This window comes from Choloepus didactylus, chromosome 4 (assembly GCF_015220235.1).
Source record: "Choloepus didactylus isolate mChoDid1 chromosome 4, mChoDid1.pri, whole genome shotgun sequence".
Classification (NCBI taxonomy): Eukaryota; Metazoa; Chordata; class Mammalia; order Pilosa; family Megalonychidae; genus Choloepus; species Choloepus didactylus.
The window spans coordinates 62,319,328-62,337,042 of NC_051310.1; the positions used below are offsets into that span (position 1 = coordinate 62,319,328).

Genomic DNA, 17,715 nt, shown 5'->3' on the forward strand with positions numbered 1-17,715 from the left:
AGCCATGCTAAAAATTCACAATTAAATCCTTAAATGCTGGAGGGACATAGGAGCATTAATCACCAAAGATTTTCTGATCTACATAAAGACATTCTTTAATGACTAGTTGGTTCATGAAATAAGAATATCATAATGTTTACAAATATGTAGCTCTTAATTAAAAAAAAAATCAACTTACCTCATTTGTACTTCCCTGTGGCAAAGGCATTTTTAAAAAGAAAAAAAAGAATGTATGTCCCACTTCATTGTGTTGATATTCAACTTTATATATTATATTAATTTGTAGGCATTTAAGAACACAAATTCCTACAGGTTTTTCAGTTTAGATTACACGTTCTATCAGAATGTTTTGAAGAGCCCAGTTTTGCCCTCCTTACAGGTTTTAGTGCCATATTCTAGGATGCCTTTGAGATTTACTTCGAATAGCCCCTCAGTCTCAAAAGGTTGAGGAGAAGCTATTTGAGATAGTGGCTCACAGGATCCAGTTTCTACTTCATTCATTTTCCATAGTGCTACCATTCATTTCTCTCAACTAGAAATTAGTTAACTGATAGACTGTAATTATGAAGTAATGTTGTTAACACATTGAGTCACAATCAGCTAAATAAAAACTTACCCTAACTGTTTTCTCATATTTCTTTTAACAGCTTTAACATTTTTAGCATAAGAGAATGTAAAAACACTACTTAATCCATGTATTTTTGAGAAACAATGAAATGTTAACTGGAACACAGGTACATAAGACTTTGCATATTTATTAGTTAGATGATCATAACTTTGTCATCTTGACAGACTAAAGTTTTAGAAGAATGGGGACCAAGTCATGTTCATCTGTATAGTCCCAACATCTAACAAGTACCTGATACAGAGATGGCATTCAAATGTGTCCTGAATTTCGTTGGAAAGAATGAAGTGTTCCTACCTGGTCCCACAAGGCTGCAGCCACCTGGTCTATTACAGCTCCCAGCTCTCGGTATTCTCCAGAGTACCGGATGTATGCCCAGGTACACAGGGTGATAAGGGTCAGTCCCATTATCATATTGCATAGGCTAGCTATGATGTCCAAACCAATGAATCCAGTCACACCAGCAATCACATATGTGATAAAGATGACAACAAATAGTGTGGCGGGCGTACGAGCTGCATGGAAGATATTTTTGCTATCATTGTGCTTGATATACTGGATGTAAAGTTCATCTATTTCACTCTCCAACTGCTGCAGGTAACGCCGACTAAATTCCTCCCCACCCATCTTCTTCACCCCTCGGAACAGCTTCACAGATTCTTCCTTGAGCTCCAGATGTTTGGTCTGCAGGTCATTAGGGGCCAGAAATGGCTTGTCACCACCACAAATCTGTGTGAGATAGAGAAGTATTTGCTTATGCAATACAGAATAAGGTCACTAAAATTTCTCATTTAGCTAGTTGAGTTTGTTAAGAACATGTAAATAATCAAAAGGAACCTGCATATTTTTTTTTTTTTTTTGTCAGTCCACAGTTTTCCACCCTCCGTTATCTATAAGGAATGACTATAAGTAGGACTGGTATTTTATAGGCGTCTTATGTAGTTATTCTTAATTTGTATTGTCTTTTCTACACAGGAAATAATATCCATTACTTAATTCAAATTCCTAAAGATGAAAAGGTGTGAAATAAATTGACCTGCAAGCTGAGTTCATTCATAGAATGAATGAATCCAGGTTCCTTTAGGAAATCTGTGCTAACTAGACTGAAGTAGTTGTTGATCAGTGAAGTTTAATTTAAATCAATGAGCAATGCTATGAAGCTCTCTAAATAAAAAAATGAAATATGTTTTCTTTGGCTGTTTCACTAATTTTTGTTGGATCCCATTGAGTATTTTCTTATAGAGGTTAAGTGGAAGCACATTACATGTTCTTGGACCGCATTTTCACTTTTTTGAGACATCATAAAGGAAATCTTAGTTAAGGATTAAAATTCACTTCAGTTATTTGAGATTTAACTATATAGAGTATAATCTCATTCTGATTACCTTTATAAACACCATTCTATATGCAGTATTTCCCTTGATTCTAAACTCCTTCAATTTTAGATGACCTTTGATTTTATAACATTTCCATGAAAAAAATAAAACAATTCTATCACATTAGTAGAATTACACAGTAATTATAAGGTGCATCCTAATTTGGGATGTTATAAAGAGGAAATAGAATATATAGAAATGTTGACCCTTGAGGTTTAAATTTTTTTTTTTCCTAAAAGGTTTTATCCTTAAAATAGAAATACTAGAATTGTAGAATGCAGGGAAGTGCAGAGGTAAGAGTAGCATATGTTACATTAACCATTAAATCTGATATAAATAATGGGAAATTTGCCCCCCTCCAAAAAAGGGAATTAGGATTATATTATAGAGACAACTCATTTTAAATGCCTTTAAAATTCTGCATACATAGTGTTCTGTTCTTGTTTCATTGTAAAGATTTTAGGAATACAATAAAAAAATGTGATAAACATAAGCTGAGAAAGATTAAGCCAATGCCACCTCTTATTTACATATACATACACTGCATCTTGGAAGAAAAATAAGAATGAACTCATTGGAGGTGTACTGATTTTATTTAAAATATAATTTAAAACATTTCATTCTTACCTCTTCCATTTTTTTGTTGTATGTATCCTTGGCAGTTGCCACAGCTGCTAAATTGTTAGCTTCTGCTGTGGCCTTTGGAAAAAGTACAAAATATGATGTAATAGGAGTTCATGTTCATTAAACTTCCACAGGCAGTTATCATTTCAGAGCATCATGTGCAAAAAATGTGTGCAAACTAACCAAAGTCGTCATATAATCTGAAATTGTTGAAGTATTTCCACAATATTTAAAAAAAACTAGTAAAGTTTAAATTTCAGAGTGCATAAAACATGGAATTTTATTCAAACCATAGTTTTAAAGTAATTTTTCATTTGAAAGATTTTTCCTTCCTTAAAAATTATTTTCAAGTCTTTCCCTAAATGTAAAAATTAAAAAAATCGATAAACCTAAACACATGGCAAATAATATATAGGAAATGTTATATGTTACTAATATATAAAAAGATATGTCTAAGTTTAAGGATTGCTGCTGAATATGACAATGTATCATTGATAACAAAAAGGAACTAAGAACTTAAAAAATAATGTAATAAAAAAACTAGCTGCTTTTTAAAAAAAATTTTGTTGTGGTAACATACCATAACATTTCCCATTTTAACCACTTTCAAGTATGCAATTCAGTGGTGTTACTTACATTTACAATGTAATGCTACCTTCACCACCATCCATTACAAAAACTTTTCCATCACCCCAAATAGAAACTCTGTACCCATTAAACAATAACTTCCCAATCCGCAACCCTACCTCCATCTTCCTTTTTTTACGTTTAACTTTGGAAACCACTTGCTTAAAACCTCGACCTGCTTTCTATATTTTTTGCTATGTCTGAATTTGAATCACAGCTTGAGTATATTTTATAAACAAATTCAATACAAGAAGAATGAAAACTTGGGCATAAAGGATTCATATTTCAGCACAAATGTGGCTGCTATATGTGCATGTGATAAATGTTTAAATGAACACATAAATGAGTAAAATAATTAGGAAAATAATCTTGCAATAAATCATTCTGTCCAAAAGTATTTGTGACTTCTGATGGCCAGATTGGAGCACGTGTGAATACAAACATGAAAACTTAGCTTTAGTGGCAAGTTTGTTTTAAAAACGTCATGCCTCCTAATTAATAAATACCTGTAACATGGATTTAGGATGTGGTAATTCTTCACCTTGATAGATCTTTATATAAGCCTTTAAAAAAAAAAACATTAATGTTCAAACAATTCCATTCGATATTTCTCTGATTCTGTTAAATTATATTCTAAGGTATTGACAATTTAAACAAGTTTTTTCAAGAACCAATAATTATTATCTCTTTCCCTCTCATTTTAATTCCCTTCTTTAGTTCATGTTATCCCTTTTCCCTGAAATGTCTTTTTCACACATCTCCACTTGCCCATCCTACCTTTCTTAAAAGGCTCAATTCAGTGTTACCTCCTTTAAAACTTTAAAAATCCTCCTGCTGGAAGTAACCTTTCAGTTACCCACAGGAATTTGTACCTTGCTGATGTCATAAGCTTTATGGAACAGATTTGTGTAAGGGTCCTTAATCTTCTAAAAAATTTATAAGCTTCTCCACAGTGTTACGCACAATAAGAATTCAAATTCTGGATGAATAAGTAACGTCATTGCTGAGAGTTATGAAGGTAGATCATACAGAAAGCATATGATGGCATTTTAAATGAGAAAACACGAATTTTTTAAATGTGTATTTTAGTCCTTGGAGCAGCAATTCACAAATTAGGTTGGTGACTGAATTCTCCATTACATATGCAGGTTGGTAAAAAGTGTTCTATTAGTTGCCACTAAGATTTTTCCATCTGAGGTAAATAGATTAAAAACAAACAAACAAGCAAAAAACACAAAGTAATTCCACTTCAAATTGATGCAAAGGGCAGAAAACAAGAATTTTCAGCAGGAAGCCAAAATATAGCCCCTTTGAGAAAATCTTTAGAGTGAAGGTAAAATTCAATAAATGTCATGACTGAGGACTACATGTTATGGTCCCTAGGAAAACCCAGAAAAAAAAAACTTTCCTAACTTTTAGATACATTCTTATTTCCCCCAAGATAAAAGAAGGGGACAGAAGTTTTCTCTAAGGGGTTTCCTCAAAACAATAATTTCAGAAAACAAGCTTCTCTTGGGGGTCTCACAATTTTTATCATTTTCATATTCTTTATACCTTTGCCCACATATAGAGTCTACAAAATTTTTTTCATGTAGGAACTAGATTCTAATACATGTCAAATCTAAGTACTCACAAATGCTCTAGAAATGAGAGTAATACCTTGAAGTACTCCACCAGACCTCGGCAGGTGATTTTATTCCCATTGATCTCTTTAATATCTAGGCTCTCAGGACTAAGTAGCCAAGGAATCAGTATTTTCAAGTTTTTGATGAATTCGTCATCTATTTCTACAAGTAAAAGCAAATTCATCATTATTTTAAAAATCCCATCCAGTCTTCCATGCTATAAAATAAAACATCCTCTGATTTCCTCCATTTCTTCCCCAGCGATAATGCCATCACTCTCCTATCATTTAAACAACTAAAACGCACTCTCTCCTTGCCCAAATTTCCGTAGTTGATCTCTCTTATCTCCACTCCAATTATGTATTTGTCTTGTCTTCCACCGATAAAATAGCTTTCTTGATATTAGATGATAGAAATATTTTATAGTTCAGTATCTTTAAGTCTTGTTTGCGATTTTATACACAGAGGCTTATAAATCAGAAAAGGCCAGATATTTACTGACTTATAAGATACATTCCCTCCAGAAAATGTTTCAAAATATTGCTCTATGTCGAGTGTGCCCACATTATGAGAAGTGTTTAGAAGAGGGTGAGTTGTGATAACCATGACACCAGGGTTCAAAAAGGTAGTGGTGATGGTGTTTCCTCTAGTGGTGGAACTCAACAAAGCAAAAGAGCAAGAAAAGGCCATAGAGCTATTTGAGCTATTTACCTATTCTGTTTGGTATAGAGTGATTACATATAGCCAATGTTATAACATCAGGTTCAAGCTTAACATTACAAACTTAAAGTAACATGGAAAATAGGTCTTCAGAAAAGTCTTGAACACAGTGGTGTTTTCTTATATCATTATTTTAAATGTAGAAAAATATAGATAATATATGTAAAAAACATGACACGTCCAGTGATTTGGTTTCTAAGTAAATACAGTTGCTGCCTGTAATTTTTAAAATCTGGGTTTCAGCCAAGTCAAAAAGTTTTCAGACTTTGGGGTTGGTGATTTTTGAGGTATTATGGATTCAGATTAAAACCCTTTTATGACATGCATGAAGCATGATTTTGGAAGTCATTCAAACTTATGTTTCGTGTTTGTACCACTTGCAAATTTTAGTGTCCATGTTTTATTGATACTTGTATAGGAGTTTATTCAGATTTTTTGCTGCTTGTATTGTACAAATTTTTATTAATTTTGTTTTGTGTATTACATATGGATTTAGTCAAAGACATTTATTGCGGTTTGCTTTTTAGTTACTAGTATTCACTGAAATGCAATAGTGATATTTCTTTTTACATTACCAGATTCCTGTGTTGTGTTTCGTTGCCTGCTGTGTATATCTCCTACATTCACTGATACCATTAAGCTTATTTTTCACTATATACTTTATACATTTTTAGTGTGAGTTGAATATTGCTGTATATTTAGAATGCATGAATTCTTCCTGAATTTCTGTATAAAACAAACTGGTATTACATGAAAAATTCTTATAAAACCACTTTAAAATCAGTTTGAAAACATGATAAAAATTCCCTCCTTACTGGGGAATGCATCATGGTTCCCCTCTCACCCCCCAAATAAGGCATGTTCAGGTCCTGTGGATGTGAATCCATTTGGAAATAGGACCTTTGAAGATGCTATTAGTTAAGGTGTGCACAAATTGAATGAAGGTGGGCCTTAAACCAATGTGACTGAAGTCCTTATAAGCAAAAGAACTTGCACACAGAAAGAGAAGCCATGAGGAGCAGCCTGAGGCTGGAAGTCAACAGGCCTCTGAGGAGAAAGGAGAAGACATGCATTGCCATAAAATGGAAAAGCCCAAGACCAACGATTGCCAGCAGCCAGCCCCCGGATACCACAGTCTCCAGGGAGAAAGCATGGCCTTGCTGACATCTCGATTTTGGACTTCTCCTAGCCTCAAAACTGTGAGCCAATAAATTCTCATTGTTTAAACCAACCTACTGTATTTGTTTTAGCAGCTGGCAAACTAAAGCACCCCAAAATTTCTTTATAAAATTGGAATATATCTTATATACCTGTGTATCTTATCCACCAGCAAATGTGGTAATTATCATTAAAGTAACCAACACATAACCACACAATGGGATTAAAATTGTGTTCTCATATAATTATTTGTTTCCATATACTCAGCATTAGTCATAATCTAAAGTTCTCAGTGGGACCAATGCCAAATATTGCAATTTTGGATTCAGAAAAAAATGACAATATATTCATAACAAATATAAGTGGTAAGCTGTCAACATATTAGTTGAACACAGTGGATATGTGACCCAGAATATCTGCAGACCAGTTGAGATCAACTTGCAGAGGCTGCCCCCATCTCAGGGCCTTTGCACTTACTCTTACCTCTGTGTGGAGTGCTCTTCCCCAGGTTAGCCATAAGACTCTCCTTCAGGTCTTTGCTCAAAGTCAGTGATGCTCTCTGCTCATCCTTTTTAAAAATTATAACCCCCTTTTCACTCTAGACCCTATCCTTTTTCCTTGTCTTATTTTTCTCCATATGACTTTTCACCACCTAATATATTCTTATGTTTTACTTATTGACCGTCACCTCCCACTAGACTAGAAGCTCTATGAGTATAGGAATTTTTATGTTTTGTTCACTGCTATTTTCTTGGCACTTGGAACAGGGCCTGACATAGCAGACACTCAAATTGTGACTGAATAAATCTTCTATTAAAGATTTAAAGACACAAATTCCCTGCTAAATAGCATTCTAGTAAAGTAAGTCCCTATGACAAATGAACAAGGCACTTATATAATATCCATATATAGTGCCTAGACTTGTTTTGGAAGGAAAACATGACTTAAGAAGTAATTGATGGGAACTGGTGAGCTGTATGTTTTAGTTGCTCCTCCGGGAGGGTGGGTGGAGGGCCGGGAGCTGCGTGGACTGGACACCGCAGAGCGGTCTGGCTTTGGGCGTGCTTCGTGCAGCACTCATGAGGGTGTCGGGCTGCTGAGATCGGCGAGGTCTGTGGGTTTTTGCGGCCGGGTGGCCCGCGCCCCTCCCTGCCAGGCTCGGTCCCATGGGAGGGGGGGCTGTCGGCTCCGGAGGGGAGAAGGGAGAACTGCAGTGGCAGCCCTTATCGGAAACTCATTCTACTGATCCAAACTCCAACCATAGATAGACTGAGACCAAACACCAGAGAATCTGAGAGCAGCCAGCCCAGCAGAGAGGAGACAGGCATAGAAAAAAAAAAAACAACACGAAAAACTCCAAAATAAAAGCAGAGGATTTTTGGAGTTCTGGTGAACACAGAAAGGGGAAGGGCGGAGCTCAGGCCTTGAGGCGCATATGCAAATCCCGAAGAAAAGCTGATCTCTCTGCCCTGTGGACCTTTCCTTAATGGCCCTGGTTGCTTTGTCTATTAGCATTTCAATAACCCATTAGATCTCTGAGGAGGGCCCTTTTTTTTTTTTTTTTTAATCCTTTTTTCTTTTTCTAAAACAACTACTCTAAGAAGCCCAATACAGAAAGCTTCAAAGACTTTCAATTTGGGCACGTCAAGTCAAGAGCAGAACTAAGAGAGCTCTGAGACAAAAGGCAATAATCCAGTGGCTGAGAAAATTCACTAAACACCACAACTTCCCAAGAAAAGGGGGGTGTCCGCTCACAGCCACCATCCTGGTGGACAGGAAACACTCCTGCCCATCGCCAGCCCCATAGCCCAGAGCTGCCCCAGACAACCCAGTGTGATGGAAGTGCTTCAAATAACAGGCACACACCACAAAACTGGGCGTGGACATTAGCCTTCCCTGCAACCTCAGCTGATTGTCCCAGAGTTGGGAAGGTGGAGCAGTGTGAATTAACAAAGCCCCACTCAACCATCATTTGAGCAGACTGGGAGCCTCCCTACACAGCCCAGCAGCCCAGAACTGCCCTGGGGGGACGGCACTCACCTGTGACATAGCACAGCCATCCCTCAACAGAGGACCCGGGGTGCACAGCCTGGAAGAGGGGCCCACTTGCAAGTCCCAGGAGCCATGCACCAATGCCAGGGACTTGTGGGTCAGTGGCGGAGACAAGCTGTGGCAGGACTGAACTGAAGGATTAGACTATTGCAGCAGCTTTAAAACTCTAGGATCACCAGGGAGATTTGATTGTTAGGGCCACCCCCCCTCCCCGACTGCCCAGAAACACGCCCCGCATACAGGGCAGGCAACACCAACTACACACGCAAGCTTGGTACACCAATTGGACCCCACAAGACTCACTCCCCCACTCACCAAAAAGGCTAAGCAGGGGAGAACTGGCTTGTGGAGAACAGGTGGCTCGTGGACGCCACCTGCTGGTTAGTTAGAGAAAGTGTACTCCATGAAGCTGTAGATCTGATAAATTAGAGATAAGGACTTCAATAGGTCTACAAACCCTAAAAGAACCCTATCAAGTTCAGCAAATGCCACGAGGCCAAAAACAACAGAAAATTATAAAGCATATGAAAAAACCAGACGATATGGATAACCCAAGCCCAAGCACCCAAATCAAAAGACCAGAAGAGACATAGCACCTAGAGCAGCTACTCAAAGAACTAAAGATGAACAATGAGACCATGGTACGGGATATAAAGGAAATCAGGAAGACTCTAGAAGAGCATAAAGAAGACATTGCAAGACTAAATAAAAAAATGGATGATCTTATGGAAATTGAAACTGTTGACCAAATTAAAAAGATTCTGGACACTCATAGTACAAGACTAGAGGAAGTTGAACAACGAATCAGTGACCTGGAAGATGACAGAATGGAAAATGAAAGCATAAGGGAAAGAGTGGGGAAAAAAATTGAAAAAATCGAAATGGACCTCAGGGATATGATAGATAATATGAAACGTCCAAATATAAGACTCATTGGTGTCCCAGAAGGGGAAGAAAAGGGTAAAGGTCTACGAAGAGTATTCAAAGAAACTGTTGGGGAAAACTTCCCAAATCTTCTAAACAACATAAATACACAAATCATAAATGCTCAGCGAACTCCAAATAGAATAAATCCAAATAAACCCACTCCGAGACATATACTGATCACACTGTCAAACACAGAAGAGAAGGAGCAAGTTCTGAAAGCAGCAAGAGAAAAGCAGTTCACCACATACAAGGGAGACAGCACAGGACTGAGTAGTGACTACTCAGCAGCCACCATGGAGGCAAGAAGGCAGTGGCACGATATATTTAAAATTCTGAGTGAGAAATGTTTCCAGCCAAGAATACTTTATCCAGCAAAGCTCTCCTTCAAATTTGAGGGAGAGCTTAAATTTTTCACAGACAAACAGATGCTGAGAGAATTTGCTAACAAGAGACCTGCCCTACTGGAGATGCTGAAGGGAGCCCTACAGACAGAGAAACAAAGACAGGACAGAGAGACTTGGAGAAAGGTTCAGTACTAAAGAGATTCGGTATGGGTACAATAAAGGATATTAATAGAGAGAGGGAAAAATATGGCAAACATAAACCAAAGGATAAGATGGCTGATTCAAGAAATGCCTTCACGGTTATAACATTGAATGTAAATGGATTAAACTCCCCAATTAAAAGATATAGATTCGCAGAATGGATCAAAAAAAATGAACCATCAATATGTTGCATACAAGAGACTCATCTTAGACACAGGGACACAAAGAAACTGAAAGTGAAAGGATGGAAAAAATATTTCATGGAAGCTACAGCCAAAAGAAAGCAGGTGTAGCAATATTAATCTCAGATAAAATAGACTTCAAATGCAGGGATGTTTTGACAGACAAAGAAGGCCACTACATACTAATAAAAGGGGCAATTCAGCAAGAAGAAATAACAATCATAAATGTCTATGCACCCAATCAAGGTGCCACAAAATACATGAGAGAAACACTGGCAAAACTAAAGGAAGCAATTGATGTTTCCACAATAATTGTGGGAGACTTCAACACATCACTCTCTCCTATAGATAGATCAACCAGACAGAAGACCAATAAGGAAATTGAAAACCTAAACAATCTGATAAATGAATTAGATTTAACAGACATATACAGGACATCACATCCCAAATCACCAGGATACACATACTTTTCTAGTGCTCATGGAACTTTCTCCAGAATAGATCATATACTGGGACATAAAACAAGCCTCAATAAATTTAAAAAGATTGAAATTATTCAAAGCACATTCTCTGACCACAATGGAATACAATTAGAAGTCAATAACCATCAGAGACTTAGAAAATTCACAAATACCTGGAGGTTAAACAACACACTCCTAAACAATCAGTGGGTTAAAGAAGAAATAGCAAGAGAAATTGCTAAATATATAGAGACGAATGAAAATGAGAACACAACATACCAAAACCTATGGGATGCAGCAAAAGCAGTGCTAAGGGGGAAATTTATAGCACTAAACGCATATATTAAAAAGGAAGAAAGAGCCAAAATCAAAGAACTAATGGATCAACTGAAGAAGCTAGAAAATGAACAGCAAACCAATCCTAAACCAAGTAGAAGAAAAGAAATAACAAGGATTAAAGCAGAAATAAATGACATAGAGAACAAAAAAACAATAGAGAGGATAAATATCACCAAAAGTTGGTTCTTTGAGAAGATCAACAAGATTGACAAGCCCCTAGCTAGACTGACAAAATCAAAAAGAGAGAAGACCCATATAAACAAAATAATGAATGAAAAAGGTGACATAACTGCAGATCCTGAAGAAATTTAAAAAATTATAAGAGGATATTATGAACAACTGTATGGCAACAAACTGGACAATGTAGAAGAAGTGGACAATTTCCTGGAAACATATGAACAACCTAGACTGACCAAAGAAGAAATAGAAGACCTCAACCAACCCATCACAAGCAAAGAGATCCAATCAGTCATCAAAAATCTTCCCACAAATAAATGCCCAGGGCCAGATGGCTTCACAGGGGAATTCTACCAAACTTTCCAGAAAGAACTGACACCAATCTTACTCAAACTCTTTCAAAACATTGAAGAAAAGGGAACACTACCTAACTCATTTTATGAAGCTAACATCAATCTAATACCAAAACCAGGCAAAGATGCTACAAAAAAGGAAAACTACCGGCCAATCTCCCTAATGAATATAGATGCAAAAATCCTCAACAAAATACTTGCAAATCGAATCCAAAGACACATTAAAAAAATCATACACCATGACCAAGTGGGGTTCATTCCAGGCATGCAAGGATGGTTCAACATAAGAAAAACAATCAATGTATTACAACACATTAAAAACTCGAAAGGGAAAAATCAATTGATCATCTCAATAGATGCTGAAAAAGCATTTGACAAAATCCAACATCCGTTTTTGATAAAAACACTTCAAAAGGTAGGAATTGAAGGAAACTTCCTCAACATGATAAAGAGCATATATGAAAAACCCACAGCCAGCATAGTACTCAATGGTGAGAGACTGAAAGCCTTCCCTCTAAGATCAGGAACAAGACAAGGATGCTCGCTGTCACCACTGTTATTCAACATTGTGCTGGAAGTGCTAGCCAGGGCAATCCGGCAAGACAAAGAAATAAAAGGCATCCAAATTGGAAAAGAAGAAGTAAAACTGTCATTGTTTGCAGATGATATGATCTTATATCTACAAAACCCTGAGAAATCGACGATACAGCTACTAGAGCTAATAAACAAATTTAGCCAAGTAGCGGGATACAAGATTAATGCACATAAGTCAGTAATGTTTCTATATGCTAGAAATGAACAAACTGAAGAGACACTCAAGAAAAAGATACCATTTTCAATAGCAACTAAAAAAATCAAGTACCTAGGAATAAACTTAACCAAAGATGTAAAAGACCTATACAAAGAAAACTACATAACTCTACTAAAAGAAATAGAAGGGGACCTTAAAAGATGGAAAAATATTCCATGTTCATGGATAGGAAGGCTAAATGTCATTAAGATGTCAATTCTACCCAAACTCATCTACAGATTCAATGCAATCCCAATCAAAATTCCAACAACCTACTTTGCAGACTTGGAAAAGCTAGTTATCAAATTTATTTGGAAAGGGAAGATGCCTCGAATTGCTAAAGACACTCTAAAAAAGAAAACCAAGTGGGAGGACTTACACTCCCTGACTTTGAAGCTTATTATAAATCCACAGTTGCCAAAACAGCACGGTACTGGCACAAAGATAGACATATAGATCAATGGAATCGAATTGAGAATTCAGAGATAGACCCTCAGATCTATGGCCGACTGATCTTTGATAAGGCCCCCAAAGTCACTGAACTGAGCCATAATGGTCTTTTCAACAAATGGGGCTGGGAGAGTTGGATATCCAAATCCAAAAGAATGAAAGAGGACCCCTACCTCACCCCCTACACAAAAATTAACTCAAAATGGACCAAAGATCTCAATATAAAAGAAAGTACCATAAAACTCCTAGAAGATAATGTAGGAAAACATCTTCAAGACCTTGTATTAGGCGGCCACTTCCTAGACTTTACACCCAAAGCACAAGCAACAAAAGAGAAAATAGATAAATGGGAACTCCTCAAGCTTAGAAGTTTCTGCACCTCAAAGGAATTTCTCAAAAAGGTAAAGAGGCAGCCAACTCAATGGGAAAAAATTTTTGGAAACCATGTATCTGACAAAAGACTGATATCTTGCATATACAAAGAAATCCTACAACTCAATGACAATAGTACAGACAGCCCAATTATAAAATGGGCAAAAGATATGAAAAGACAGTTCTCTGAAGAGGAAATACAAATGGCCAAGAAACACATGAAAAAATGTTCAGCTTCACTAGCTATTAGAGAGATGCAAATTAAAACCACAATGAGATACCATCTAACACCGGTTAGAATGGCTGCCATTAAACAAACAGGAAACTACAAATGCTGGAGGGGATGTGGAGAAATTGGAACTCTTATTCATTGTTGGTGGGACTGTATAATGGTTCAGCCACTCTGGAAGTCAGTCTGGCAGTTCCTTAGAAAACTAGATATAGAGCTACCATTCGATCCAGCGATTGCACTTCTCGGTATATACCCGGAAGATCGGAAAGCAGTGACACGAACAGATATCTGCAAGCCAATGTTCATAGCAGCATTATTCACAATTGCCAAGAGATGGAAACAACCCAAATGTCCTTCAACAGATGAGTGGATAAATAAAATGTGGTATATACACACGATGGAATACTACGCGGCAGTAAGAAGGAACGATCTCATGAAACATATGACAACATGGATGAACCTTGAAGACATAATGCTGAGCGAAATAAGCCAGGCACAAAAAGAGAAATATTATATGCTACCACTAATGTGAACTTTGAAAAATGTAAAACAAATGGTTTATAATGTAGAATGTAGGGGAACTAGCAGTAGAGAGCAATTAAGGAAGGGGGAACAGTGGTCCAGGAAGAACAGATAGGCTGTTTGGCGTTCTGGGGATGCCCAGAAATGACTATGGTCTGTTGAATTCTGATGGATGTGGTAGGAACAAGTTCACAGAAATGTTGCTATATTACGTAACTTTCTTGGGGTAAAGTAGGAACATGTTGGAAGTTAAGCAGTTATCTTAGGTTAGTTGTCTTTTTCTTACTTCCTTGTTATGGTCTCTTTGAAATGTTCTTTTATTGTATGTTTGTTTTCTTTTTAACTTTTTTTTTTCATACAGTTGATTTAAAAAAGAGGGGAAAGTTAAAAAAAAAAAAAAAAGAAAGAAAAACAAGGAAAAAAAAAAAGATGTAGATGTAGTGCCCCCTTGAGGAGCCTGTGGAGAGTGCAGGGGTATTCGCCTAACCCACGTCCGTGGTTGCTGGCATGACCACAGACGTGGGGGACTGGTGGTTTGATGGGTTGAGCCCTCTACCATAAGTTTTGCCCTTGGGGAGACGGTTGCTGCAGGGGAGAGGCTAGGCCTCCCTATGTTTGTGCCTGAGAGTCTCCTCCTGGGTGCCTCTTTGTTGCTCGGATGTGGCCCTCTCTCTCTCTGGCTAAGCCAACTTGAAAGGTGGGATCACTGCCCTCCCCTCTGCGTGGGATCGGACACCCGGGGGGGTGAGTCTCTCTGGCGGCGTGGAGTGTGACTCCCGGGGAGGAATGTAGACCCGGCATCGTGGGACGGAGAACATCTTCTTGACCGGAGGGGGGATTTGAAGGGAAATGGGGTAGGCTTTGGTGGCAGAGAGATTCCAAGACGAGCCGAGAGGTCACTCTGGGGGCACTCTTACGCACACTTTAGACAACCCTTTTTAGGTTCTAAAGAATTGGGGTAGCTGGTGGTGGATACCTGAAACTATCAAACTACAACCCAGAACCCATGAATCTCGAAGACAGTTGTATAAAAATGTAGCTTATGAGGGGTGACAATGGGATTGGGAAAGCCATAAGGACCACACTCCACTTTGTCTAGTTTATGGATGGATGAGTAGAAAAATAGGGGAAGGAAACAAACAGACAAAGGTACCCAGTGTTCTGTTACTTCAATTGCTCTTTTTCACTCTAACTATTATTCTTGTTATTTTTGTGTGTGTGCTAATGAAGGTGTCAGGGATTGATTTAGGTGATGAATGTACAACTATGTAACGGTACTGTAAACAATCGAAAGTACGATTTGTTTTGTATGACTGCGTGGTATGTGAATATATCTCAATAAAATGATGATAAAAAAAAAAAAAGAAGTAATTGATGCTTCAGTGCCACCTAGTGATACTAGAGGCAGCAATTTCCTTTTTAAGAACAATGTCATCTACATTCTTAGACTAGGACTATAAACAAAATGGAAAAAAAAGTTAAGCTACGCTATTCAATTAAGTATCTATGGCTGTGCCATCCTTATTTGGTGTTTTGGTATTTGAAAACATCTCACCTCTTTTAGGCTGTTCAAATGGTATACCTAATTGGGTGGTGTTTATCTTGAACTACATGGAGAAAAGATGGTCAGTTGAGAACCTTGAAGAACTCAAGTTCTTCACTAGATATAAGTATTCATTTAAAAAAAGTCTGCTATTTGGAAATCTCACTGGCATTCAGAAGTGGTTATCAAGATATGTTGGTCATACTAGGTGAAACAATATAGGAACTAACTATTCAAGGCATAGTACCAGGTCAAAATTATGCCTGGATACCCTGAAATAATTTCTTACATTGTGATAAAATTATATGAAGAAAGCCTTGGGGACTTCATAAAGGGAAAAAAAATGCCCTACTTCCTATTTGAATTCCCTCTTGCATTTCCTCTAGATATCTTTTGAAATTTGAAATCCCCACCAAAGTGGCTGACACAGATAGCCCATCAAGCCCCTAGTACATTACCTTTAACCCAATACAAAATAAAGCCCACCTGCCCTAAACCCACTCCTATAGAACCGACAAACCCTCGTCCAATTTGAATAGGAGTCAAGCTAACTACTTTTTTATGTCTAAAATCGTTTGTCATCCCTAGATGCTCAAATCTGCTTCCACTTTTGCAAGTGATCCAGCTTCTTTGCTGCTGCAAAACTTCTGGTATTCTGAATAAAATGCTATGATCTGCAAACTTGACTATCAATTATTGAAAATACTGTAAACTAGTGTAGCCTGTATCAAACAAGAAAGCAAAATGACCAGAAAGCTGGCCTTGATTAAAAGTTCGTATCAATCTTGTAGGGAAGAGCTGAATGGCAGACATCTACTCCAAATTAGTCAAAGTGCTCATAACAACCTCAGTTACAACACAAATATGTTTTGATTATTTGCAACACAAAGATTAAAGACACCATGTTTTTGGCAGTAGATCTGAATTTATCCCAAGAAGGAAAGGAATCCAGTGATGTAGTCTAAAGTAAGCTATCATTTGCCTTATCACACCCAAGCACTTGAACATCTGGAAAGTGCATATTAAAGATGCTCTGAACTAGATATTCTGAACTGTATTTGGGGAATGAGACACATAAGATTTAGAGAATTTTAAAAATCATTTGACATGTTAATTCATGTTCAACAGTGAGAGCTGAGAATTACCTCTAATGCTTTCATTCAGATTTAGAAGGGGAACAGTAATATTAACAAGTTTGACTCACTGCAACTGTTTAATAAATATGTATGTGTGGATGATTATTCAGGATGATGTTCTGTTTTCATCTTTTCTTCAATAATTTTTGCCATAAGAGTAAAACCTTGTTAGGAATTCAGGGGCTCTAGGCCAAAGTGGCTTATCTATCACAGTAATTGAGGACATGATACATGCTTTATAAGAACTCTACAGGGCAGATGCCCCCGTGTGGCATTGCTATATAACCAAGGAAGATATTTTCTCAGGATTACCTTACTCTGGCAAGTCATTAGAAACAACTTTTCAAAAATAATCACTTTGCTAAAATCTAACTGGAGCTTCCTTAGCAGCTCTACAACTTATGATGTAGTTACCTTATAGTTCTACATATAGTAATACAAAACAAACCTCAAAAAAGGATAACTCCTTATTTAATAAAAAATTGTGTTTGCTAGGCTAGGAGATGTATTCAGTAGGCAGTCAAAAACTGGTTGAATATAGCATGAAAGAATGTGGTTCAGTGCTCTTGATCTTCTTTATTTCCTATGTGGGAAGCTATTAACAGCAATTAAATATAATAACAGTATTAGAAGTTTTAAATAACACTGGATATAGTAAGATAATTGCAATGTGAGAAACCACGAATAAATAGTAATTACAACAATTATTACTACTGATAGTGAGATTAAAAGGTTATTTCTGTGTGAGAGAAAGTATGTGAGAAACTATCATCAAATAACAATTTTTACAGGATTGTTTGCTCAGAGATATTTCTTTCCCAAAGGCAGTCACTGAGATATAAGCCTCTGGCAAACAGTATGAAGAGCTGACAAGACATC

The 17,715-nt window shown here is 37.2% G+C and overlaps 1 protein-coding gene across 4 annotated transcripts in view; it reads right to left on the reverse strand.

The window, feature by feature from the left end:
• Positions 1 to 17,715, reverse strand: part of ATL1 (atlastin GTPase 1) — a 146,143-nt gene that overhangs the window by 2,548 nt on the left and 125,880 nt on the right. For 3 of the 4 annotated variants that reach the window (XM_037832751.1, XM_037832753.1, XM_037832755.1), the window contains 5 exons: positions 4,912 to 5,039; positions 3,759 to 3,815; positions 2,629 to 2,700; positions 923 to 1,354; positions 179 to 193 (listed from right to left, as the gene is read on the reverse strand). In XM_037832751.1, coding sequence (XP_037688679.1) covers positions 179 to 193; positions 923 to 1,354; positions 2,629 to 2,700; positions 3,759 to 3,815; positions 4,912 to 5,039 — 704 coding nt within the window. The remainder of the gene's footprint in view (positions 1 to 178; positions 194 to 922; positions 1,355 to 2,628; positions 2,701 to 3,758; positions 3,816 to 4,911; positions 5,040 to 17,715) is intronic. The other variant, XM_037832752.1, reaches the window with a different exon arrangement.